General features: G+C 42.0%; 1 protein-coding gene across 1 annotated transcript in view; it reads right to left on the reverse strand.

Moving 5' to 3' along the window:
* Window positions 1–27,336, reverse strand: part of MTM1 (myotubularin 1) — a 75,893-nt gene that overhangs the window by 8,468 nt on the left and 40,089 nt on the right. Inside the window, exons 7-12 of the mRNA XM_084639250.1 lie at window positions 16,619–16,702; window positions 14,735–14,884; window positions 12,709–12,897; window positions 7,072–7,257; window positions 4,056–4,262; window positions 10–102 (exon numbers count right to left, since the gene is read on the reverse strand). Coding sequence (XP_084495376.1) covers window positions 10–102; window positions 4,056–4,262; window positions 7,072–7,257; window positions 12,709–12,897; window positions 14,735–14,884; window positions 16,619–16,702 — 909 coding nt within the window. The remainder of the gene's footprint in view (window positions 1–9; window positions 103–4,055; window positions 4,263–7,071; window positions 7,258–12,708; window positions 12,898–14,734; window positions 14,885–16,618; window positions 16,703–27,336) is intronic.

The following is a 27,336-nucleotide window of genomic DNA, read 5'->3' on the forward strand; positions in this document are numbered from 1 at the left end:
AGAGCTTACCTGCTTAGACATTTGCCACACACAATCAATGAACTGGAGAAAGATAGGTGATCTATCAGCATCAGCATGATTTTTATCACCATGGCCTATTCTCTGAAATGAAACAAAGCAAGTTAGACATTACTCACAACTGGTTTTGATATATATCTGATATCTATTTTGGTGTGAGACATGCTTCATAAATGCCAAGAGAGGTATGAAAAACACATTTGAGCTACAATACTACAATGAGGGGGTTAATACTCTATTGTCCACCCTCCTGACTTTAGCAATATCATTTTACATATTAACATTATTTTAGACCACTTAAAGATTTGAAAGGTTCTGCAGTGCAGATAACTTCTGCTGGAATCAATGGGAGTTTCTTGCTTACGGGTTGCAAGATTTAGTATTGAAATCAACCCTCCAAAGCATGGGCGTCTTCAGCACCCTGAATCCTGTACATAAAGGACTATGCAAAACATGACCAAGGTGGCAAGAACTTGCACTAGTTCTTTATCTTCATTTAAGTTTGAAGCTATGCAACATCTTTGCTCCCTAATACTTACCCAGCTCAATCATTTACGCTAATTCATGCTACTGTTGCCATTCCAAATCCTGAGTTTCTTTTGAACATGCTGTAAATGTATGGAATCAATTTCTACCAACATTTTCTCAGAGATGGAAATCAAGTTTATGCTCCTTTGTCCTTCCCCTTCATGTTCTCTCAGAGAGTAAGTAGCAGCTGTTGTATAGTGCAGGAGTCGGCAACCTTTCAGAAGTGGTGTGCCGAGTCTTCATTTATTCACTTTAATTTAAGGTTCCGCATGCCAGTAATATATTTTAACGTTTTTTAGAAGGTCTCTCTCTATAAGTCTATACATTATATAACTAAACTATTATCGTATGTAAAGTAAACAAGGTTTTCAAAATGTTTAAGAAGCTTCATTTAAAATTAAATTAAAATGCTGATCTTACGCCACCAGCCCGCTCAGCCTGCTGCTAGCCTGGGGTTCCGTTTACCTAGGCCGGCAGCGGGCTGAGCTGGGCCTGCAGTCGGGACCCCGGCTGCGAAGGGGCCGGCAGCCGGGACCCCAGACTGGCAGTGGGCTGAGCGGGGCCAGCAGCCGGGACCCCAGACTGGCAGTGGGCTAAGCGGCTCAGCCCGCTACCGGTCTGGGGTTCCATCCACCAGCTCCTGCCAGCCAGGGTCCCGGCTGCCGGCCCCGCTCAGCCCGCTGCCGATCTGAGATCCCAGCCCTGCCCACATAGAGTGGGTTCCTGCCTTCTCCCTGGTTCTAGCCCATTCTCTTCCTCTCTCTCTGCACTGAGCTGAGGGTGGGAGTGACTGAGCACAGGGCTGGGGGTGAAGGAGCAGGCTGGGGGTTGGGGTGTAGGGTCAGGCCAGGAGCTAGAATGAGGGAGAGGACTCAGGGTTGGGGCAGGAGGTTTGAGTGTGGAGTGCTTACCTGGGCAGCTCCCATTTGGTGCGAGGGGTGCAGGTGTGTGTGTGTGTGGGGGGGGTGGTATAGGAGCTCCCGTTCGGTGCAAGAGGTGGAGGCGGTGCAAAAGTCAGGGCATGGGGAGGCTGGGTATGGGGAGGGGTGCAGGAGTCAGGGCATTGGGTGGGGGGGGGGCTGGAGTCAGGGATGGTGTCATGGGCGGTGCAGGGGTCAGGGCAGGAGGCTGGGGGGTGCAGGGATCAGGACCAGGGTGTCTGGTAGGGTGTAGGTGTCAGGGCAGAGGGCTGGGGGTGTGGGCTAGGGTCGTGGGGGTGCTTCCAGCCCACTGCCCAGAGCGGCTCATGGCAGGCGGCTGTAGGGGATATGCCCTGATTCCACCGCACGGCCCCATCCCCACCTCTCCTCCTCCTCCTCCCCGGAGCAGCAAGCGCGCTGCGGCTCTGCTTCTCCCCCTCCCTCACAAGGGCCATCACCTGAAAGGAGGAGGGGCAGGAATCCAGAACGCTGGGGGAAGAGCAGGCTGGGGCGGGCAGGATTTTTAATGGCATACTGCTGCCAGCCGGGGTCCCAGCCGCCGGCCCTGCTCAGCCCGCTGAGCGGGACCGGTGGCTGGGACCCAGCAGGCTGAAGCGTGCCATTAAAAATTGGCATGTGTGCCATATTCAAGAATCTTCCTTTTCTAAAATCTAGCAGTATATTTTTTTCTAATTTTCTAAAGATCTAAGCTGAAGCAATGTTTGTCCACTGTCAGATGATCCCTCAAAAAAGACAATTCAGTTGTGCTACTGTTTTACTATAACTGATGAACTAAACATCTACAGCATATCGTTAGCCTTGCTGATAAGAGTCTAAAGAATGTAACTTCTCGCACAGGGTAACTTTGGTAATAGAGTTTGTGCTGCCAGCAGGATGTGAAAACAGCTAGCAGAAGCCACCAGCAGTATCCCCAGTTAGAAGATGGGTTTACCTGAGAGTTAACTTGGACCACTACATCCAAAGTCTGCCTTTGTGGGGAAAGTTAGGTCCACTTTGTAGGGACTGATGAAGGTGTGATGTGAAGTGAAGAGTAGGTAGTGGCCCTGCAGATATCAGAGGAAATGGCCTCCTCTCTCTCTACTTAAGTAGCAGAAAGAAAGACTCTGGCAGAGCATCTTTTCACTGTGAGAGAAGGGGGTTTACCCTGCTGTCAATACAGGATTTCAGCCAGGAACTAATGGTGGCCTTAGAGGTTGGTAATCCTTGCACTGGACCATGAAAAGAGTCTGTCTTTTTGAATATCAGTCCTGTGCAAATAAAGCTTGATAGCTCCTCCCTTTATATCCTGAGAGTAGTATGTCTGTTTGAAAGGAGAGAAAGAGTTTAGGTAAAAGTTGGAGAAAACCATGTGGAGGTATATGATCGCTCTGGAAAAGTACTCCTGAAGCAAATGAAAAACTATCAATTTGTCTGAAAAGAAATGGAAGGTATTGGTGGCAAAGATTAATAACGAAGGAGGTTAGTTCAGGGGTTCTCAAACTGGGGGTCGGGACCCTTCAGGGGGTCGGAAGGTTATTACATTGAGGGGGGGGGTCACAAGCTGTCAGCCGCCACCCCAAACCCCGGTTTGCCTCCAGCATTTATAGCGGTGTTAAATACACAAAAAAGTGTCTTTAATTTATAAGGGGAGTCACACTCAGAGGCTGGCTATGTGAAAGGGGTCACCAGTACAAAAGTTTGAGGACCATTGGCTTAGTTCTTCAAAACTACAAGATGGGGAAAGGGCAACTAAAAGCCAAATTCTGATTAAATCACAAGGTGCAACACATAGGGGCTTAAAGAGACAATGACACAAACTTGACAAGTCTTACTGAGAGATATTGGATCTGAAGATGAGTCATGTGGGAAAAGCCCTTGAGAAGCTTGTAAGTACAGAGGTGGGGCCTTAGGGATTCCCTCTCACCTCAAAAAGACTGTAGAAGGAGAGAGCTGGACTTGGTGTTATGGCATAACAGTGCTTGAGTCCTATGTTGAAACCGGTTATGACAAATTCTAGGACATGCTGGAAGAAGGTGGAACTCTCTCTCAGCATATTACCCAGAAAAGGTTGTCCAGCTTCTTCCATCTGTTTGTCTCATTATGAGCAGTCAGAGAAAAGCCAAGAAAAACTGCTGGAGTGAGAAAGCTGAATTTATGCTCCACGTTTCCAGTATTCTTTGCTCCGTCCTGGAGGCATATGGAAAGCTTTCACTATTCTTTGCCTCCTTACTGGTGCCCGCTAAATGGTACCATAACATTAACTGTTCTGCATTTCCAGCAGGATGCAAAAAAGGGAGACAAAGTAAATGAATTTTGAAAAAATGAAATAAATGCTATGGAATAGCTTCAAGTCTAGGTAAGACTGATCATTCTGCTCAGATTTATTTTTCTTCATCACTTTAGACAGACAGTAAAGAACAGATCAAAACTTGACATGTTGATCAACTGAAAAGTTGAACACATTTATTAGAACTTTCATAGCACCAAAGTTTTAATACAAGCATCTAAAAATCTTCCTTGTTTTAGAATTTACAATATACATAAAAAACTTTAAAACAATTCCTTTCAATTATTTCCTCCAATTCTTACCGATGCAAATTTGTGTCCAAAGCTTATCCACTCCTTTTGTACCAGAACTTCAAAACCCACAATTGTTCTGTAGTAGCTGTCTAACATCAACATGGCTAGAGAAGTTAATTGTGCTGTTCGGTCCCAACCATCACTACAGTGCACCAATACTGAGCTCTTCCCTGAAGACACCTTGTCTGCCACTTGAATAGCTCCTGTCAAGACAAGCTGACAACGAGGTACAGATACCAGACAATTCAGAAGGTTAGATTTATCATTCCAGCAAAAATTATTGATTTCTTACAATTTTAATTAAAAGACTTGGGGAAGAACACCTGTGTGTGTGTTAAATTGATCAGATTTTTCTGGGAGTTCAGCAAGCAATTTGCCATTTCTACTGTAAAAAAAAATGAAGACCCAAACTATACAAGATAGGGTTTACTAAGAAAAAGAGAACCAAACTCATCTCACAGCAACTTCTCAAAAATGGGAACGAAGATAGTGTCTTTACCATACTGAACAACATAAAAGCTTTTTAAAAATAGGATTACCACAAGAAGTACCTGTGTTAAAAATTACACATTTCATTTAGTTCCTTTTGAGTTAAAGATTTGAGACAGATGCTATTGGTAAAAATAAAGCCGGTTTTATCCTTTTCTGATGTTTATTTTTGCAACCATTCACTTAAAATTGAAATTCTAAGTAAACAGTAGTTACTACAGCAGGGCATACGTTATAAAAATGCAGAAATGTGAGGGGTACAAGCCCAAAAACCAACTGACAAAACATACTGCTAAAAACATTTTTATGATTAATCCATACCTTAAAAATATTTTATTTCAAGTACAAAGTGGAATGCACACAACTCATTTGCAAAGAAAATGAAGTTCAAAAATTCATGTAATAAACATTGCTAGACTAAAATTTGTATGTTTTGTAAATTGCAGTTTATTTAAACATGCAGTAAAATAGTTCAATTTTCTCTACGTTCATGTGCCATTGGAACTCAAGAATCCTTGTTTTACAGCACTCATTTATTAATATAATCTTAATCTTACGTTGTCTTGTACTTACTCAATTATTAATTACCTTCATCTTCTCCCACACAAAGCAAAGTATGTCAAGTATGACTGGAAAAAGGCTAATGTAGTGCCCATCTTTACAAAAGGAAAGAAGGAGGATCCTGGGAACTACAGGCCAGTCAGCCTCACCTCAGTTCCTGGAAAAATCATGAAGCAGGTCCTCAAGGAATCAATTCTGAAGCACTTAGAGGAGAGGAAAGTGATCAGGAACAGTCAGCATGGATTCACCAAGGGCAAGTCATGCCTGACTAATTGCCTTCTATGACGAGATAACTGGCTCTGTGGATGAAGGGAAAGCAGTGGACGTGTTGTTCCTTGACTTTAGCAAAGCTTTTGACATGGTCTCCCACAGTATTCTTGCCAGCAAGTTAAAGAAGTATGGGCTGGATGAATGGACTACAAGGTTGATAGAAAGCTGGCTAGATTGTCGGGCTCAACGGGTAGTGAACAAAGGCTCCATGTCTAATTGGCAGCCGGTATCAAGTGGAGTGCCCCAGCGGTCAGTCCTGGGGCCGGTTTTGTTCAATATCTTCATAAATGATCTGGAGGATGGTGCGGATTGCACTCTCAGCAAGTTTGCAGATGACACTAAACTGGGAGGAGTGGTAGATACGCTGGAGGGTAGGGATAGGATACAGAGGGACCTAGACAAATTGAAGGATTGGGCCAAAAGAAATCTGATGAGGTTCAACAAGGACAAGTGCAGAGTCCTGCACTTAGGATGGAAGAATCCAATGCACCGCTACAGACTAGGGACCGAATGGCTCAGCAGCAGTTCTGCAGAAAAGGACCTAGGGGTTACAGTGGACGAGAAGTTGGATATGAGTCAACAGTGTGCCCTTGTTGCCAAGAAGGCCAATGGCATTTTGGGATGTACAAGTAGGGGCATTGCCAGCAGATCGAGATACGTGATCGTTCCCCTCTATTCAACACTGGTGAGGCCTCATCTGAAGTACTGTGTCCAGTTTTGGGCCCCACACTACAAGAAAGATGTGGAAAAATTGCAAAGAGTCCAGCGGAGGGCAACAAAAATGATTAGGGGACTGGAACACATGACTTATGAGGAGAGGCTGAGGGAACTGGGGATGTTTAGTCTTCAGAAGAGAAGAATGAGGGGGAATTTGATAGCTGCTTTCAACTACCTGAAAGGGGGCTCCAAAGAGGATGGCTCTAGACTGTTCTCAGTGGTAGCAGATGACAGAACAAGGAGTAATGGTCTCAAGTTGCAGTGGGGGAGATTTAGGTTGGATATTAGGAAAAACTTTTTCACTAGGAGGGTGCTGAAACACTGGAAAGCGTTACCTAGGGAGGTGGTGGAATCTCCTTCCCTAAAAGTTTTTAAAGTCAGGCTTGACAAAGCCCTGGCTGGGATGATTTAGTCGGGGATCGGTTCTGCTTTGAGCAGGGGGTTGGACTAGATGACCTCCTGAGGTCCCTTCCAACCCTGATATTCTATGATTCTATGATTCAATATTTAAAATGATAAATGTCTCTTACTGTTGGCTAAATAGGGATATTAGCATGATATATTCTTAAGACTAGTACAATCTAGACAGAGCTATTGGATATTAACACATCTATACATGAATAATTTTACAGCCTGACTAATCAAAAGGTAACCCACTTTGTGTAGAGTAGATAAATGCTGCCTCTTTTTAAAAATTCTTTTGGAAAACAGCATCTGTAATAAAGACAGCAAGTCTGATATTTGCAGAAGTCCTACCTTACCGGCCAACCCTTTATATAGTTTCCAACAAGCAAAACAGCAAGACATTTTCAAGGTCACCCAATTCCAGAACAGCAGTAACTACAATTCTTCAGTAATCACACAAATTACAAAGCAAACTAATGTAGTTTTTATTTTACAAAAAGAAAAAAAGTCAAGTGAAAAAGTCTTATGTAAAACAAGTGAAAATACGATCCCTATAGAATATTATTTTGCGCTCGAAACTCACCTTGATATGTTCTAACCAGTGAGTTGATTCCAAACTAGAGAGCCAGTGCGATTCTTCTACATTAGGATAAACAATGTCCTTCAACTTTTTTAAAGATTCCCTCATGACATGAATATTATGAATATCTAGGAAGAAGAGTTCTGCATTGGGATATGCATCATCGCCTTCATATCCTCCCCCAGTGGCCTAAAAACCAAAAACAGATTTGAAATCTACTTTTAGTTGTCATTTAAACTCTGCTGAAATACTTTAAGATTGAGAGGATTAAACCTTCCTTAGGATACCCTGCCACATTACCAAGTCAATTATTTATGAGGAAGTCCACCTATATAGCCCAACTATAGTAGGCAAGCCCTATTTTTATATTATATTTAATAATTATTCATTATATTTTTAGAAAGCTTTTTCCCCTCAATACAAATTACATAATAAAGAAAATAGTAGAAAATGCAAATCCAAGGTAGCTCACTTTGTGCATGGGTATGGCCCAATAAATGTTTTTTGGTAAATGGTCTAACAAAGTTCAAATCTGTCCATTAATCTAGTTCTCTTTCTGGAACCCTCATGAGTTGCTGTTGCTGCCGCCTTGTCTTAGATAAACATATCAGGCCATGAAGTTAGAGAATGATTTTGGCAACTCTTACAGGGTCCTTTGTAAGGGCTTGATCCAGGTGTCAAATCTGAAGAGCATCACTTTCCTTATTACATTCAGAAGCGTAATCTTCCTACAATCTTCCTTAGTGTACCAAAGTCTGCATGCTCCTTCGAGCAAGGCTCCAAAAAGGAGAGTTATTTACTAAAGTAAATAGGAATTACTGGCCATACAAGCTTCCTCACACATTTCACCCTCCTACCATCATCAAATGCTTCCACTTCTTCCATCACCTTTATGCATCTTTCAAAACAAGACAATCATTTCAGCTTTGATTTGGTTTTCGAGTTCCTGAACAGACCTGAACACTGATGATATTCAGGTTCTTTATTTTCATGAGTGCCAAAATTAAGAAGTGAAACAAAACAGTTATAATAATGTTGGCTGAAAGAGCTAAATTTTGTGAAGGTGAGTCCCATAATCCATGGACTGGATTGAACTAGCCAGACAAGCAAAAATGGAACAAGCACTACATCAGATAGGATCCAGGCTGCTTTGAGGACAAACGGTTATACCCCTAGACTCTATATATACACACATAAGTAATGGTGGTAAATAGCCTTCCCTTGACCAGACACCAACTACCTTAAACACAGGTAATTTTTATTAAGACATCCTGCTGTCTAACCATGTTGGTTTGTTTGTTTTAATTCCTGAGTGTTATTTTTACTAGCTAAACAAATTTATGATTTAAGTATGGAGGAAACGGATTTAAAATAAGTGGAGCTCAGATGGACTAGAAGATAAAAATTAAAATATAAGGTACATTCCACAAAGCAGCAATATCTCAATCTTCTGATTGTACTTAGCACACTGGATCATCAATGGCAGAAATGCAATGAGGAATTATTTATTCACTACATTTCTATATTAACTAGACAGGAGTTTAATCAAGAGGAAATGACAGTTTTTTCCTGTTTCCATATTACAAACTTTAATTAATGAAAGCACAGGTTTACCCACATTAGCACCAAGAGTCTCAAAGCTTGCTAGATTTCAGTGTCCTGTTTATTTGCTCCTAGAATGAATAAAGTTTAAATAATAAAATTCTCTATCGCAGGGGAGGCCAAACTTACTGGCCCTCTGAGCCGCATACGACAATCTTCAAAAGTTTGAGAGCTGGGGCACGCCTGTCGGGAGCCAGGGCTTGGGGCTTCAGCTGAAGCTCCAAGAGTCCCCTCCCCACTGGACAGAAACTCCTACCCCACCACCCTACTGCAAGGCAGAGGTCCTGGGCTCCCAGTCTGGTAGGCGGAGAGGGGGGCGGGGCTCATGAGTCACAGTAAAAGAGCCACATGTTGCTCACAAGCTACAGTTTGGCCACCCCTGCTCTATAGCTTGACCAATAATTTTGACAGACAGAATTCACGGAGTGATCACCATCAGCTTTACTTTAAGTGAGTTTTCTAAGAGCAAATTTTCTGTTTCTTGCATAACACATTTTAAGATTCTTACTAAAAAGTCACTGCTATGGCTGCTCTCTCAGAAGTTCCATGGCAAAGCAGTTGCAGAGGCCGATTCCTGCTTGCTGTAAGGAAAGAGAAAAATACACTGCCCCTACAAGTCATGCTAAGAGACTAGGCTTTTCAAGCGGTCTGAAATCACATTTCCCACCAGTAAAAATTCAACCCAACCCTCTAAACTATAGTGAAGAATGAGTACATGTGTAGTCCACTACCATTGCCACAGGATGGGGCTTTCTCAATGTGTCAGAGCGGTCATCCTGCCCCTAAAATGAAAGGTGTTTATATAATTTAGTCCCTTTTATTAGGTTTTATCCATCCTGGAGTAAGGAACGATTGTTACTTCAGCTCTAGGGCTTCAATAATTCCTACTGGCTGTGTGGTCTTTGGGTGTGGATGAAAAACGACATTCAAAGCCCAGGGAGTAAGCCCAAAATCTTGTTTACATAAGAGTTATCCAAGGCAAATCCAAAACTCTCCATTTTGCAGCTTCTTCTTCATTCTGACCTTACTCTACAGGCCAACCCTTTGCAGTGTATAGGTCAATATCCCTCAAACCCAGCAAATGCACCCTTCCACTGCTTCTACAGCTTAGAAGATTGAAAATACTTTTACTCAAGGGGGAATTCTGCACCACTGCGTGCACAAAGAATTCATGTCCCCGTAGATTTTTTTTTTCACAGCAGAAAATACATTCTGACAGCGAGGCGCTGCAGTTACACCTTTCGCCCACCAGGGGCTGCTGTGGCACCAGAACAAAGGGCAGCCAGCTCACTAGTCATAACAGTCAACAGCAGATAGGGAGGAAAGGCTGCATTCCTCACAGTGCCCTGCCCAGGGTGCCAGGTGAGGAGGCACAGGATATGGGGGGTTGGGAGGAGACAGACAGAGGGTGGCACATGGAGATGCTGGGGGGTTACACAGACTGGGATTCATAGAATCAAAGGACTGGAAGGGAGCTTGAGAGGTCTAGTCCAATTCCCTGCGCTCAAGGCAGGACTAAGTATTATCTTAGACCACCCCTGACAGGTGTTTGTCTAACCTGCTCTTAAAAATCTCCAATGATGGAGATTCCACAACCTCCTTAGGCAATTTATTCTAGTGCTTAACCACCCTGACAGGAAATTTTTCCTAATGTCCAACCTAAACTGCCTGTGTTGCAATTTACGCCCATTGCTTCTTGTTTTATCCTCAGAGGTTAAAAAGAACAATTTTTCTCCCTCCTCCTTGTAACAACCTTTTATGCACTCAAAAACTATTGTGTCCCCCCCCCTCCCCAATCTTCTCTTCTCCAGACTAAACAAACCAAATTTTTTTAATCTTCCCTCATAGGTCATGTTTTCTAGACCGTTAATCATTTTTGTTGCTCTTCTCTGGACTTTCTCCAATTTATCCACATCTTTCCTGAAATGTGGCGCCCAGAACCAGACACAATACTCCAGTTAAGGCCTAATCAGCATGGAGAAGAGCAGAAGAATTACTTCTTTTATCTTGCTTATAACACTCCTGCTAATACATCCCAGAATCATATTTGGGTTTTTTTTGTTTTTTTTTTTGGCGCAACAGTGTTACACTGTTGACTCATATTTAGCTTGTGATCCACTATTAGACCCAGGTCCCTTTACGCAGTACTCGTTCCCAGTTTGTATGTGTACAACTGATTGTTCTTTCCTAAGTGGAGTATTTTGCATTTGTCCTTATGGAATTTCATCCTATTTACCCCTCAGACCATTTCTATAGTTTGTCCAGATCATTTTGAATTTTAATCCTGTCTTCCAAAGCACTTGCAACCTCTCCCAGCTTGGTACCATCCACAAACTTTATGTGTATTCTCTCTGCCATTATCCAAATAATTGATAAAGATATTGAACAAAACCGGACCCAGAACTGATCCCTGCAAGATCCCATTTGATATACCCTTCCAGCTTGACTGTGAACCACTGAAAACTACTCTCTGGGAACCATTTTCCAATCAGTTATGCACCCACCTTATAGTAGCTCCATTTAGGTTGTATTATATTCAGAAGGGCTTGGGGGAGGGGGGCAGGGGGAAAAGGAGGAGAAGAGAGACTGGGGTGGGGGGGTTGAATGGAAGTGGGGGTGCAGGGCCACATGGGGTGGGGGAGTGAGCAGGGATACATGGAGATGGGGTGGTTGAGTGGGGGTGCAGGGACACATGGGGACAGGGGCAAATGTGCCTGACTGAATGGGAAAGGCTATGGGTCAGCCAGAGTCTCCATGGGTGAGGCCCCCCAACAACCTAAAAATCTCTCCCCAATCCCCCTGAAACTCCCCAAAAACTGTTCCATACTTCTCCCACCCACATCCCACAACACTGCAGGTTCACGCCCAGGCTCCTTCCCAGCAATTACTTCCCTCTCCCTCAGCTCCTCCATTACTCTGATTCCCCCAAGCCTTTGCACTGCTTCTGAGGCATGCTGGAAATATGCTTCTGTATTGTAGTTTAAATTATTACTCAAAGCTATGTATTAATATGCCTAGTAAGTAATCTATTTGTCAAAAAACACTTCCTGAATGATTTTTGTTGTCTGTATTGTTACAGACATACTTGTTGATAGAGATTTTGAAATAAATTACCAAAATAATTGAAACTGGCAAGATTATATTGTGTTATTTTGACAAATAAAATAAGCAGAACTTTAAAATATTGTGCACAGAATTTATTTTTTCGTGCAGAATTCCCCCAGGAGCAATAAGTAGGATTGATAACTCCTACCTAGCAAAAAAATGTTTTAAAAGAACCATCAGACGACAAAATATTTAGAACATTTTTCTAAAAAGCTGAAAAGCTGTACAGGAAAGTTACAATAAAAGAAATGTGTGTGTATAAGATTTGGCCATAATCCATCTTTGAATTAAGTCCAAAAAAATTTAAATCATTTTTGTAAGAAATGGCATTCCTTCCACAAGGAAAACCACAAGAGGATTACATGCTGTAACAAAGAGATAATGTTTTGGTCACCCACTAAAATTAAGTGTGCAGTGTAAAATGTTATTTGGGAACTAAAATGCAGCCAGTTGAACCAAAGCCTTAAAACACAACCAATCAGATTAAAATCTAGCTAAACTGTCTGTGATAAAGTACATTCCATACACTTCAGAGAAAAAATTAAAGCCATATTTCTTTTTTAATAAGCTATTCCATATTCCCAGCAAGTGGCCTGCAAAAGTTATTTTGTTTGTTATTTATGTTTTTGAGTTACAGCAGTGCAAAAACATCTTGCAGAATTCATTTTTTATCCCACCTTTAGAACTCTGAAGCAGCCCAACAAATATATTATACATATTTGCTACAGGCTTCCAAGTTCCTCCACTTCTGACAGGACTGTAATGTAGTGTGTTACTACTCGTATTTTGATGGCGTTTTATTTTAAACTACCAACAGTTAAAAAAAAAAAAGAAGAAGAAAAAAAAGCAACTGTAAAAATCTTACAGTTAGAAACAGCAAACTTATGACACAATAGCTTTTTCAGAAACAGGATTTTTAAAACATCTACTTACCTTGTTAGCTACTGCATTTACACTGGGTCTTGCATCATAGATAGTCAGTTTTGAGATCTGTCCATTAGCATCCCTGATAATATCAAGATACCTTTCGTCATCTTTATTCCTTTTCCCACTCATACCAACAAGAGGCTGACTGGAGCGCATAACAACAGCTTGGTTCTCTGGATGAATCCATGACAGCACCTAGCCACATGCCAAAAAACGTTATCAAGCAACGTACTCTTTGGGAATCACAGCTTAAAGCATCAAAGTTATGTTCTTTATAAAGTTAATGGGAAGTCTAAAATATTTAGACCTCGCTAAATTGGAAGAAATTGAAAAGGTAAGCGTATGTTTTGTCTTAAGTTAGAGTTATTGGCTACTATTTCTAGTAAAAGATCATTGCACAAGAACTACTGGCATGTAAAAAGTTTATTCTCCTCTTGTGTATGTAACTCCTATTTAGGTCTCCTGAAATTGTATGCACATATACAAGGTCAAGTGTATTCTGTAACTTCAGAATTCATCTCCTTAATCTCATCTTTTGTTAAATTCTAATGGCTGGGTAAATAATTTTGAAAATGCAAACTGAGCATAAACTAATGCAAAAATGCCTGCCTGAATCAGCAAAGAGGCTGCAACAATAATTCAGAGGTGTGAACAGATTCCATACATTTCAGTTAGAGTTCCCACGATTCTGCAACTGCGTAGTCTAGCATTTTTCCATCATGTCACATAATTCAGCATTTTTGCTCCATCCAGGTGCCTGAAATTTTGTTTTCTCTCCCTGCAGCTGCCTCTTGCTTTCCAGATCTCCCGACAATGGGAAGTTAATTTGAGTACAGTTTGTTTTCTCTCCCTTCACTGTTCCACTAAATCAGAGAATGGAAGGGAAAAAAAACAAGACAGCCCAGCTTCCTAGTCTATGAGAACAAAGTCTGAGGAACCAGTGAGATGAGCCTCTGAAACTGGCTACAATTTATCCATTGTCCTTGCACACAGAACAGGAAGAAGAGTCTGAGCATGTTGACAATACTGTGAGAACATGGGGGCGGAGCCAGGCCACCTTGTGAGCATCCTCAAAAGTAATCACTGTTGAAAATAATCCTCAATGAAGATTACATCAACGAGCCATAGTTGTCAATATTTGTGTGGGGATGGGAATGAATGGTTATTTTATGGTGATAGAATAAGTTCATGCTGCACAAGAATTTGATCCCATTGTGCAGGCATATACAGAACCTAGCAAGATTTAGATGAGATTAGCCTGGTTACAAAAAGAACTAACCGTAAATCCATTAGATAACCTTAATCACGTCACTAGATTTGATCTAGCACATTTTTTTTTACATGATCATATGAGTGCGCCTTTAACAAAGAGTGAAAGTAAAAACAAAAAACAAACCAAAATCAGTCAAAATGGTTTAAACAGAACTAGAATTTTTAGTTTTTATATTTGGCTGCAATTTGTTACTCTGTGGTTTCTATTCTAAAGTTAAAGAAGTTCTTCTAGGACTACCTAAAATGTATTTTAATTGTCTAAGTTAAAAATATTTCTTCCAAGCTATTAAAAAAAATAAATAAATAGCTGGTAACTCAGTAAAAGGATACTATGTAGGAGGTCTGGCTCTATGAATGACCTTCAGATTTGTGTTAGACTGCCAGGTGGTTTGCATGCATATGAGAAGGATAACATTTGTTATCAATTCTTAAGTGCATCCAACAATAGTCAGCCCACAAAGTAGTACAGATGGTGGCCTGAGGCTTAGGCTCTGTCAACAAAAGGGAATGTGCAACAGTGGCAGTTATTGCTAGGAAAGGGAAATGAGAAGAGCAAAATGGGGATTGGAGATATTTTTGTAGGGGAACCAGAAACAGGACTTGGCAGTCTCAGTAGTTTAAAGCAGTAAAATCAATTTAAGTTACTTGGCTGCAACATAAAAAAAACCCCTCATTTCTCAGGCCACAAGAGTCATATATTTGCATGTAAACGTCACAGTAATTACTCTTTAAGGCACATTCTATCACATACAGTACTTACTGGAATTCTATTTCGGGACCTAAAAGCAGCAACTTTCTTGAGATCATCATCTGTGGCATTATATGGGACTACCAAAAGTGATGGATATGTATCACATAGTCCATAATGTTCATTGATAAAAGTTACTCTCCACTGTTCATTGGGCAGTCCCTTAAAAACGAAACAGAAATAAGGTATGTTTTACTTGTTATTTTATAAGTTTGCAAATTCTTCTTTATACTTATTCTTTTACATGCTATTATGGCCACATGGTGGCAACAACCTACCAATTTACCATGGGTAACTATTGTAATGATGATACGGAACAAATGGTAGCTTAGAAGATTACAGGACCACACAAGACAGGACATGGCTGATGGGTTCACAATCTTTAACAACTACAGTAGTTAAAACACGCTTGCCTGTATAGGCGGTCCTTTTCACAAACTGTATTTTAACTAGACCTTCATGTAAAAAACAACACTGAAATTAGGAGAAAAAAATAGTTCAACAACAAGTGAAAAAAACCTTCTCCCTAATTTAGGGGTAAAGAAAAGCTTTTTCCCCCTACAGAGACAACTGCCTTTCCAGCCTGCCTGTGAAAAAAAGGTTACAAAAAGGCACAAACCTGAAGAGAGAATTAGAGGAAAGGCCTTCCTCTCAAATTTTCTCCTTCTCATACCCTAACAAAGCTTGAGTCTTATATTTGTTTGAAGTTTGTTGAGGTTGAAAGCAGACTCCTGATTAGATTAGGAAACAAAATGGCCTCTTAGCTGAACAGACTACTGATATAACAGGATGTTACTCAGGAGACTCTATTCCCCCAACAGCCCATCAGCGAATTCAGAGGGGCTAACAAGCTCCCCATACACTCACACACACTGAGTGGGGTTTGTGTGGGTGTTTGAATTTTTACCTTTTCTTTAGGCCTGGGCCTCTAAACCTCGGACCAAACAGATGCTGCGTGAATCTGGATACTCCTTAGCCCATCAGAAAATTACAAGGAAAAAATCCAAGAGAGTTATGATGGCTTGTTGTGTAAACATGAATTTAAAACTTTTTAATGTACTTAGTATTTATGCGATATGTCATCATGAAAATAGTTTTGGTGCTATTCTCAGATGTATTTACCTAATTAACAAACATGCCTTTTAAAACTATGTATACCATGCCCCCTTTCCTTTGTTGCCATTACTTTTTTTCCATATCAATTCAAAGCGTGAACTGATTTTATATAAACAACCACTGTAAAAGAATGTGCAGTTTCCATAATAAGCAATTTTCTAAACTTTTGGAAATACCAGACTGGATGGAATTTGCATACTTAAAGTATCCTAAATGCCTCTGTTACATTGTCACTCTCTCAACTTTTGAAGCAGGGCTCAAAATATCCAAAATTAGCAACACAGATTTCCAAGAGTGAAAACTTCTAGATTTTTTAATATTATATACTGACCAGTGCATGCAGCTAAAAAAAACCCCAACAGCTTTTAGAGCTGATTTATAAACTTGTGAAATGCAGGGTTTACAATGTAAAAATCAAACTTTGTGTTGTCCTATAATTCATTTTACATGCAATATAGACAATTGAGAACTGTTGTAACTATTCAGTAAATCTACTAAATAATAATAATAGCGTGCTATAATGGTATTTATCAAGAGTCTAAAAAGAAATACAGCGACACCTTACTAAGTTTTTTTTTTTTTTTTTTAAAACAGTCTTGGAGGTTCCACCATGTTTTGTTTTTAATCTTACTTTTTTGTCAGATCTGTCAACCTTTCTCTACTTCACAATTTATTCTCCTCCTCCACCCGCCAAAAATGGTGACAAATGACCTTGCTACTTTCTGAAATTCACATACAAAAACCAGGTCTCTCTACATTTTCAGATAATGTTTAACTCACTTGTCTCCTGTATTCAGACATTGGATTATAAACCATCCAACCATTTTCAGCAAACTTTTCTTCATTTACAAATGCAAAAAAAGGCTGTAAGAGGGAAGACAAAGGAATTTAATACATAGAATGCCAACTGAAGGTAGCTTACACAAGAAAGATCCTCACTCATCATGTCCCAAATGACTAGATCAATTTTCTGGTGTTGCTACCCTCATTGTATGTTCTGTTCAAAGTTGAGGTGTGACAGATGAATGTAAAACAGTACTTTTTGTATTGTACTCTAGATATTCACAAAATCTTGAATGAAACAATGTAAATTTGACAATTAAAAGAGTTTTAAAATAAATTTAACAAAAAGTTTGAAAAATAATATAAAACCTGAAAATTAGGAGGGTGAAAATGGTAAGAAATTATTTTTATATATTTTAAACCAAGCAGGTGACTCCTTGAGTGATTTTAAATTTTTGTACATTCCAGGTAGTTTCATATTCCACCCAAAGTAAACAACTTCTTTTCTAATAACTGTCAATGCTATTATTACTCAAGACATTAGATACAAACATGAAGGCGGAGAACAGATTGGGTTGTTGCTGATGTGTATAAAGGCACTTGAAGTCATATAGCAACCTCAGGACAAAGGAAGCAGTTTACCTTTCAGTAGCTTTAATATGGAGTTGGAAAAGACTCCCTAATTTTTATAAAAGCTGGCTTTCTATAGGTTATGCAGCTCAATGATTCAATACAGCTAGGTTCACCTTTTTTGAGAAACATTCATACTTGTTTAGAATCCTCTTACCTAGGACTCCTACCAGTAACTTTATGGTACCCTTTAATTCCTATTTACTTCCTTGTTTTGGCCACCTTCAAGTCGGTAACATGCTACATAATTCATTGCTTTTAACAATCATTGCAATGATGGTGTGGACTCAAAGCACCTCCGTCAATGTGAAAAGCAATGACTCTGTGGTATATCAACTATTTGTTACGCCAGCTGGAGAAAGAAACTAAGAAATGGTTTTATAGCCCAAGGACAGGCGGTGAGAGAAGAAGTGCCAGGATGTTGCCTCGAGAGAGCTGTAGAACAGCTGTAAGGGGAGGAGAGGGCCAGGGCAGCTGATGTCTAACAATAAGACAAGAAATCACCTTGCTACTCATATGACAACATTTAGAAAAGATAAACTTGATGCTGGATCATCAAGCCTCTCAGAGCTGTGCAGTTCACACTTACAAGTCTAGAGCTGGACTAACCACAGCCTGACACATAGTAATTGGTACGGGGAGGATGGCATGGGAGGAACACGTCCTGGTAGGTAAGAATCAAGATCCTGAAATTAGATTACTGCATCTCAGGAGGTTAAGGAATTCTTCACAAATGTGCCATAGGTACAAGTGTGCATGGGCTTCTTCAACAGGCAAGTCCTTCTCTTGAACAGGCTGAGTTGCAATGAAGCTAGGACCTACAGCCTTCTGTAGCTTGAGCCAACCGGATATTTTGGGTTAACTCAGGCCTGACGTGTTGCACATGTTTAAATCAAACAGTCACTTATGAGTAAAACATTTAAAATGGAATCCTGCAACAGGAAGAGTGGTTTTCATTTCCCTAAACACACATTCTATCTCAGACTGACAAGCCTTAAAAATTAGTTATTACACATACATTGTAATTGCGTGTACTATTTAAGAAAATATTGCATCTAACCCATTAGAACTGGGAACTATAACAGCTTAAGCGCAACAAAATTACTATTAGATTAGTGTTCAGTTCCAAATTAATTCTCAGACAACTTGGTAAAGAAAATAGTTACACTTCCCCTCTTTATACATGGCAACCTTCAATAGGAGTAAGCCTTAAATAAATTTTGACTGAAGTTGATTGTACTAATTAGGGGGCCCATGTCTCTCAAGAAAAAGAGGTCTACTAGAAACAGAAGTGAATATTTGAAGGTAGGCAGAAGAACTGTAAAAATAATTGAACAAAAACAGAAGCTCACAAACCACTGAAGTAATTTATGTGCACTGAACTCATAGCACATGGCCATTTTAAAGTGGTAATTTATTATACACAAAATTTGATCCATCTTTCATAAGAATCCACCCAAGGGCCTACCATCACAACACAGAAAAGGGCAATTTTAAACTAGAGGCTGAACAAAAATAATACTGGAAATATTAGAGAAATTGATCTCTTAAAACAGGAGTTTGTTGCTTATTCAAGGTGACCCTTAAATGCAGGTTTCACTGGAAAATTAAAACATTCCCCAGTTCAATCACTGAGAAATAAAATAAGAACAAGCTGTCTCTGGTACTCTATGCCAGCATAGATTAAATATTCCTATCGCTGATAAATTTCCTGTTAAAATAAAATAAATCAAGAAGCTGGTGACCCAATCTAGAAGTAGCCAAGTTGTATGTTTCACCACGAAAATAACAAAAAAATCTTTTTCAGATGGAGAATGACATAGGGAAACCCTTATTTTAATTTCAAGTTTCAAAACTAAAATGAGAAAACTGTCTGTAGAGGGGATGAATGCTTACAATGGGAAAAGAGATTTCTTTTAAAGCAGGACTCTGTGTTCCCATGTGTATTATATGTCATTCAGGTCTTATTTTGAAATATATAGATATACAAATTCTAGTCTCTTTGTTAGAACAACAGGATGATCTAAAACTTTAAGAGAGCAACCACAGAAGTTTAAGAACATAGTATTTAGAAATGATAAGTTCCCTTTAGGAGTCAAGTGAACTACTTTTAACTCCTTTAACTTTTCTCAGAGTTGACAAACTGAGAAGAAAGCTAATTCTACAAGTCCCGAAAGGTGAGCATTATCAATTGTTTACTTTACTAGATATCCTTAGAAAAGCTAGAATATAAGCAGTCAATTGAATTGTGCCAAAAATCTGCTGTATCTCATTAAAACATATAACAGCACAACACAATTATGAAATGCAGTGAAGACATGAAGCTTTAGAAGAATATGGAATGAAGGAAGCATTTGGGGCTTTTCAATATATTTATTGGAACTATCCTCTAGGAGGAGAATCCCAGCATGTTATATGCTTTCAAAATAAATGTTAGGTCTACTATAACATTTCTGGTAAAAGATGAAAGGATTTAAAAAGTGGAGGCCTACTGTGCTTCTGTATCCTTACACAGGAGTTGAATAAGCTATTACTAAAAAGCATATATTGTACATATATCATCCAAAATAAAGGTCTGGTAACAATCAATGATCTTACTCATTAGAGAAGAAAAATGTGGTAGAGATTGCTCTATAAGCTAAACATTCCCCCTCTGCCTTCCACTTAAGCTTTTTCTTTTTAAAAGACTAGACACTGTAAGAAGACAAAAAGAAGTTAAATGCTAGTGTTTAAAACCAAATACAGTTCATTCTCCACTGTCACCTCCACTCTCATCCTAGGTCTTTCTTTCACAGCAAAATACATGAATATCCAAAGCAGAAAAGTTTCAAGAGGGTGAAATTGCTTCCTTTTTCAATCTCTAATAAACATAGGTATGAATGTTTCACAAGCAGTAAACGTTTTTGAAGTCTTTTCTCAATTAATCTAAATTATTTTTATTCATCCCCGTTCAAGAACCTTAATTATAGGGATGATTTAGTTGGGGTTGGTCCTGCTTTGAGCAAGGAGTTAGACTAGATGACCTCCTGAGGTCTCTTCCAACCCTAGTCTTCTATGATTCTATGATTAACTGAGCTAAAGATTCTTGACTGCATATTCCACCAATGCATACCATTAAAGGCAAGGCAATAAGCATTTAAGTCATTTGTCTCCCACCTACACTTGTCTCATCAGACTTCTTTCAGCTAGAGCTGGGCAAAAATTTTCATTAAATAGTTTATTTAATGAAAAATACAGTTTTGCCTAACCTGAAACTATTTGTGAATTGGGTGACACTACTAAAACAGTTTGATTTTGGGAGACCAGAATCAAAGTGGCCAGAGGTGTCAGAGAAGGAGGAGGTGGCAGTAGTATCATCCTTATAACGTTTAGCTCAGAGGTTAGGACACGCACCAGGAATGTGGGAAACATAGGTTCAATTCCCCCCTCTGCCTGACGTGGAGCAGGGATCTGAACTTGAGTCTCCCACATTGCAGTACAGTGCCTGGGGCAGGGAAACCTGGGGATTAGGGCACTCACCTAGGATGGGAAAGACCCATGTTCAAAGCCCCTGATCCAATGGACTGTTTATTTATGCAAAGCGAAGCAAGCACACCACAGAGACTCTGAAACCACCTTAACATTTTTTAAAATGTCCAAGGTTTTTCGCAGTCTGACTCATGATTTTTCAATGCTTGGCTTTGGCAATACAAATAAGACCGTTCCTTTCCCAAAAAGCTTAAAACCTAAATAAATAAATCCACTAAGGACACCAAATAAGCAGATGAAAATATTTTCACTGATTAGAGCTAAAGCACTAACGGTGTATCCAACACCGCAGAATTTGTGAGCAAGGGAAGGAGTAGGAGAAACAGCATTTTATGAAAAAAGGTTTCAACACTGGTAAAATTTTTACACTCCCTACATGAATAATTCTGTTCGCTTCTGTGGAAATGCCAACACAAATTCTCAATATACATATTAGCCTCTTCCTCTTCAAAGCCCTCACAGGCTTACATTCAACTTTAACATCTAACTTTACCATCACCACTTCATATATGAAAATAAACTATATACTGTATGACATCATCAGTAAGAGATTTTTGGAACTCTACAGAAGAAGAAAATTTTGACTCTGGAGGTTGTCAGATGACAACCTGGTTTAGCCATTTTTAGTAACTGTTTTACTGGTCTTTTTACAGTGAATGTAGGATAACAGCTGCTATGGAAAACAAAAAGGAGCACTGAAAAAAACCCACCACTTGCAAACAACGCCAATCCTTGCTCACTGGTTCTTCTGTTTCTAACTCATTGGATTCACCCCTTTTATATACTATAACTCAGCCCTGGTCTACACTAGGACTTTAGGTCAAATTTAGCAGCGTTAAATCGATGTAAACCTGCACCCGTCCACACAATGAAGCCCTTTATTTCGACTTAAAGGGCTCTTAAAATCGATTTCCTTACTCCACCCCTGACAAATGGATTAGCACTTAAATCGACCTTGCCGGCTCGAATTTGGGGTACTGTGGACACAATTCGATGGTATTGGCCTCCGAGAGCTATCCCAGAGTGCTCCATTGTGACCGCTCTGGACAGCACTCTCAACTCAGATGCACTGGCCAGGTAGACAGGAAAAGAACCGCGAACTTTTGAATCTCATTTCCTGTTTGGCCAGCGTGGCAAGCTGCAGGTGACCATGCAGAGCTCATCAGCACAGGTGACCATGATGGAGTCCCAGAATCGCAAAAGAGCTCCAGCATGGACCGAACGGGAGGTACGGGATCTGATCGCTGTTTGGGGAGAGGAATCCGTGCTATCAGAACTCCGTTCCAGTTTTCGAAATGCCAAAACCTTTGTCAAAATCTCCCAGGGCATGAAGGACAAAGGCCATAACAAGGACCCGAAGCAGTGCCGCGTGAAACTGAAAGAGCTGAGGCAAACCTACCAGAAAACCAGAGAGGCGAACGGCCGCTCCGGGTCAGAGCCCCGAACATGCCGCTTCTATGATGAGCTGCATGCCATTTTAGGGGGTTCAGCCACCACTACCCCAGCCGTGTTGTTTGACTCCTTCAATGGAGATGGAGGCAATACGGAAGCAGGTTTTGGGGATGAAGAAGATGATGATGATGATGAGGTTGTAGATAGCTCACAGCAAGCAAGCGGAGAAACCGGTTTTCCCGACAGCCAGGAACTGTTTCTCACCCTGGACCTGGAGCCAATACCCCCCGAACCCACCCAAGGCTGCCTCCTGGACCCAGCAGGCGGAGAAGGGACCTCTGGTGAGTGTACCTTTTAAAATACTGTACATGGTTTAAAAGCAAGCATGTGAAAGGATTACTTTGCCCTGGCATTCGCGGGTCTCCTAGATGTACTCCTAAAGCCTTTGCAAAAGGTTTCTGGGGAGGGAAGCCTTATTGTGTCCTTCAAGGTAGGACACTTTACCACTCCAGGCCAGTAACACGTACTCCAGAATCATTGTAGAACAAAGCATTGCAGTGTATGTTTGCTGGCATTCAAACAACATCCGTTCTTTCTCTCTCTGTGTTATCCTCAGGAGAGTGAGATATAATTCATGGTCACCTGGTTGAAATAGGGTGCTTTTCTTCAGGGGACAGTCAGAGGAGCCCATTCCTGCTGGGCTGTTTGCCTGTGGCTAAACAGAAATGTTCCCCGCTGTTAGCCACAGGAAGGGGGGAGGGTTGAGGGGGTAGCCACGCGGTGGGGGGAGGCAAAATGCGACCTTGTAACGAAAGCACATGTGCTATGTATGTAATGTTAACAGCAAGGATTACCCTGAAAGAGTGTAGCCACTGATTTATAAAATGTGTCTTTTTAAATACCGCTGTCCCTTTTTTTTTCTCCACCAGCTGCATGTGTTTCAATGATCACAGGATCTTCTCCTTCCCAGAGGCTAGTGAAGCTTAGAAAGAAAAAAAAAAAAAACGTACTCGCGATGAAATGTTCTCCGAGCTCATGCTGTCCTCCCACACTGACAGGGCACAGACGAACGCGTGGAGGCAAATAATGTCAGAGTGCAGGAAAGCACAAAATGACCGGGAGGAGAGGTGGCGGGCTGAAGAGAGGGCTGAAGCTCAAATGTGGCGGCAGCGTGATGAGAGGAGGCAGGATTCAATGCTGAGGCTGCTGCAGGACCAAACCAGTATGCTCCAGTGTATGGTTGAGCTGCAGCAAAGGCAGCTGGAGCACAGACTGCCACTGCAGCCCCTGAGTAACCAACCGCCCTCCTCCCCAAGTTCCATAGCCTCCACACCCAGACGCCCAAGAACACGGTGGGGGGCCTCCGGCCAACCAGCCACCCCACCACAGAGGATTGCCCAAAAAAAAAGAAGGCTGTCATTCAATAAATTTTAAAGTTGTAAACTTTTAAAGTGCTGTGTGGCATTTTCCTTCCCTCCTCCACCACCCCTCCTGGGCTACCTTGGTAGTCATCCCCCTATTTGTGTGATGAATGAATAAAGAATGCATGAATGTGAAGCAACAATGACTTTATTGCCTCTGCAAGCGGTGATTGACGGGAGAAGGGGCGGGTGGTTAGCTTACAGGGAAGTAGAGTGAACCAAGGGGTGGGGGGTTTCATCAAGGAGAAACAAACAGAACTTTCACACCGTAGCCTGACCAGTCATGAAACTGGTTTTCAAAGCTGCTCTGATGCGTACCGCGCCCTCCTGTGCTCTTCTAACCGCCCTGGTGTCTGGCTGCGCGTAACCAGCAGCCAGGCGATTTGCCTCAACCTCCCACCACGCCATAAACATCTCCCCCTTACTCTCACAGATATTGTGGAGCACACAGCAAGCAGTAATAACAGTGGGAATATTGGTTTCGCTGAGGTCTAAGCGAGTCAGTAAACTGCGCCAGCGCGCCTTTAAACGTCCAAATGCACATTCTACCACCATTCTGCACTTGCTCAGCCTGTAGTTGAACAGCTCCTGACTACTGTCCAGGCTGCCTGTGTACGGCTTCATGAGCCATGGCATTAAGGAGTAGGCTGGGTCCCCAAGGATACATATAGGCATTTCAACATCCCCAAGAGTTATTTTCTGGTCTGGGAATGAAGTCCCTTCCTGCAGCTTTTGAAACAGACCAGAGTTCCTGAAGATGCGAGCGTCATGTACCTTTCCCGGCCATCCCACGTTGATGTTGGTGAAACGTCCCTTGTGATCCACCAGAGCTTGCAGCACTATCGAAAAGTACCCCTTGCGGTTTATGTACTCGGCGGCTTGGTGCTCCGGTGCCAAGATAGGGATATGGGTTCCGTCTATGGCCCCACCACAGTTAGGGAATCCCATTGCAGCAAAGCCATCCACTATGACCTGCACATTTCCCAGGGTCACTACCCTTCATATCAGCAGATCTTTGATTGCGTGGGCTACTTGCATCACAGCAGCCCCCACAGTAGATTTGCCCACTCCAAATTGATTCCCAACTGACCGGTAGCTGTCTGGCGTTGCAAGCTTCCACAGGGCTATTGCCACTCGCTTCTCAACTGTGAGGACTGCTCTCATCTTGGTATTCATGCGCTTCAGGGCAGGGGAAAGCAAGTCACAAAGTTCCATGAAAGTGCCCTTACGCATGCGAAAGTTTCGCAGCCACTGGGAATCGTCCCAGACCTGCAACACTATGCGGTCCAGTCTGTGCTTGTTTCCCGAGCCCAGAATCGGCGTTCCACAGCATGAACCTGCCCCATTAGCACCATGATCCATGCATTGGCAGGGCCCATGCTTTCAGAGAAATCTGTGTCCATGTCCTGATCACTCACATGACCGCGCTGACGTCGCCTCCTCGCCCGGTATCACTTTGCCAGGCTCCGGTGCTGCATATACTGCTGGATAATGCGTGTGGTGTTTAATGTGCTCCTAATTGCCAAAGTGAGCTGAGCGGCCTCCATGCTTGCCTTGGTATGGCGTCCGCACAGAAAAAAGGCGCGGAACGATTGTCTGCCGTTGCTCTGATGGAGGGAGGGGCGACTGACGACACGGCTTACAGGGTTGGCTTCAGGGAGCTAAAATCAACAAAGGGGGTGTCTTTACATCAAGGAGTATTTCAGGCAGGACTTCACGGAGCGTTCCAATAAGAAATGGTGCACCTAAGTTATTGTTCTTATTGGAACAAGGAGGTTAGCCTGGCCTCTGATTGATACATGGCTAGATTTACCTCGCTGCACCTTCTCTGTGAGTGACTGCAGTGTGACCTAGAGGAATGAGTCCCCTAGACAGGGGAGGGGGGGAAGCAAATGAGTACAACACAAATCTGGTCTATTTCTTGTTTTGATCCACTCCATCTATCTTTTACATCTTTGGCTGGCAGCAGACGGTGCAGAAGGACTGCATGCCATCCACATCTCATGGCTGCTCGGCAGAAGATGGTACAGTACGACTGCTAGCCATCCTCATCTCTTGCCTGCCAGGCAGAAGATGGTACAGTACGACTGCTAGCCATCCTCATCTCTTGCCTGCCAGGCAGAAGATGGTACAGTACGACTGCTAGCCATCCTCATCTCTTGCCTGCCAGGCAGAAGATGGTACAGTACGACTGCTAGCCATCCTCATCTCTTGCCTGCCAGGCAGAAGATGGTACAGTACGACTGCTAGCCATCCTCATCTCTTGCCTGCCAGGCAGAAGATGGTACAGTACGACTGCTAGCCATCCTCATCTCTTGCCTGCCAGGCAGAAGATGGTACAGTACGACTGCTAGCCATCCTCATCTCTTGCCTGCCAGGCAGAAGATGGTACAGTACGACTGCTAGCCATCCTCATCTCTTGCCTGCCAGGCAGAAGATGGTACAGTACGACTGCTAGCCATCCTCATCTCTTGCCTGCCAGGCAGAAGATGGTACAATACGACTGCTAGCAATCCTCATCTCTTGCCTGCCAGGCAGAAGATGGTACAATACGACTGCTAGCAATCCTCATCTCTTGCCTGCCAGGCAGAAGATGGTACAATACGACTGCTAGCAATCCGTATCGCCTGCCTGCTCACCATAAGACGGTTCAATAGGACTGACTGCAGGACTAAAGAGAATGACCTGGTCAAGTCACTCCAAATTTAGTCTCTGCGCCCATGTCTGTCCAGGCACTCCCAGCCGACGTGGCCAGGAGCACCTCGGACATGACGATGACGGCTACCAGTCGTACTGTACCGTCTGCTGCCACAAGGCAAGGGGTTGCTGCTACTGTGTAGCAATGCCATACCGCGTCTGCCAGCACCCAAGAGACATAGGGTGACGGTTACCTGAGCGGGCTCCATGCTTGCCATGGTATGGCGTCTGCACAGGTAACTCAGGAAAAAAGGCGCGAAACGATTGTCTGCCCTTGCTTTCACGGAGGGAGGGAGGGAACGGGGGCCTGACGATATGTACCCAGAACTACCCGCGACAATGTTTTAGCCCCATCAGGCATTGGGATCTCAACCCAGAATTCCAATGGGCAGCGGAGACTGCGGGAACTGTGGGATAGCTATCCACAGTGCAAAGCTCCGGAAGTCGACTCTAGCCTCGGTCCTGTGGAAGCGCTCCGCCGAGTTAATGCACTTAGAGCATTTTCTGTGAGGACACACACTCGAATATATAAAACCAATTTCTAAAAAAACGACTTCTATAAATTCGACCTTATTCCGTAGTGTAGACATACCCTCACTATTCTGTTATTCAAAGAAAAGGCTGTTACCTTCACAGCAAAAACATTTAAAACAAAGTTCTCGTTATCCTTAGCTTTAGGATGCTATTACTACAATTCAGCTAATCATGCAACCCTTACCTGATTTTGCCTGCAAATGAAGATGAAACATCTCGTATTTGCATAATAATTAAAACCTGATTATTTCTGAAATGTAATAACCTCACACTGTCATACTGAAATTGTTGTGAAGTATTTGATGGTGACGCTTCAAGTCAAAATGTTTTGCAAAACCATGTCATGAAGACCCATTGCTGCTCCTACCAATCTTATATAAAACTAATTTTTAAAATTATGTTCCTTTACACCAACGTTAGCTAACAATTTTTACTCTAGACCACTGACATGCTGGGAATAAAAGTGCTTTAGCTATAGACTTTTCAGTTCCACCAAAAGTGCAACCCAATTGT

This window comes from Lepidochelys olivacea (genome assembly GCF_965140295.1).
Source record: "Lepidochelys olivacea isolate rLepOli2 genome assembly, chromosome: 9".
Classification (NCBI taxonomy): domain Eukaryota; kingdom Metazoa; phylum Chordata; order Testudines; family Cheloniidae; genus Lepidochelys; species Lepidochelys olivacea.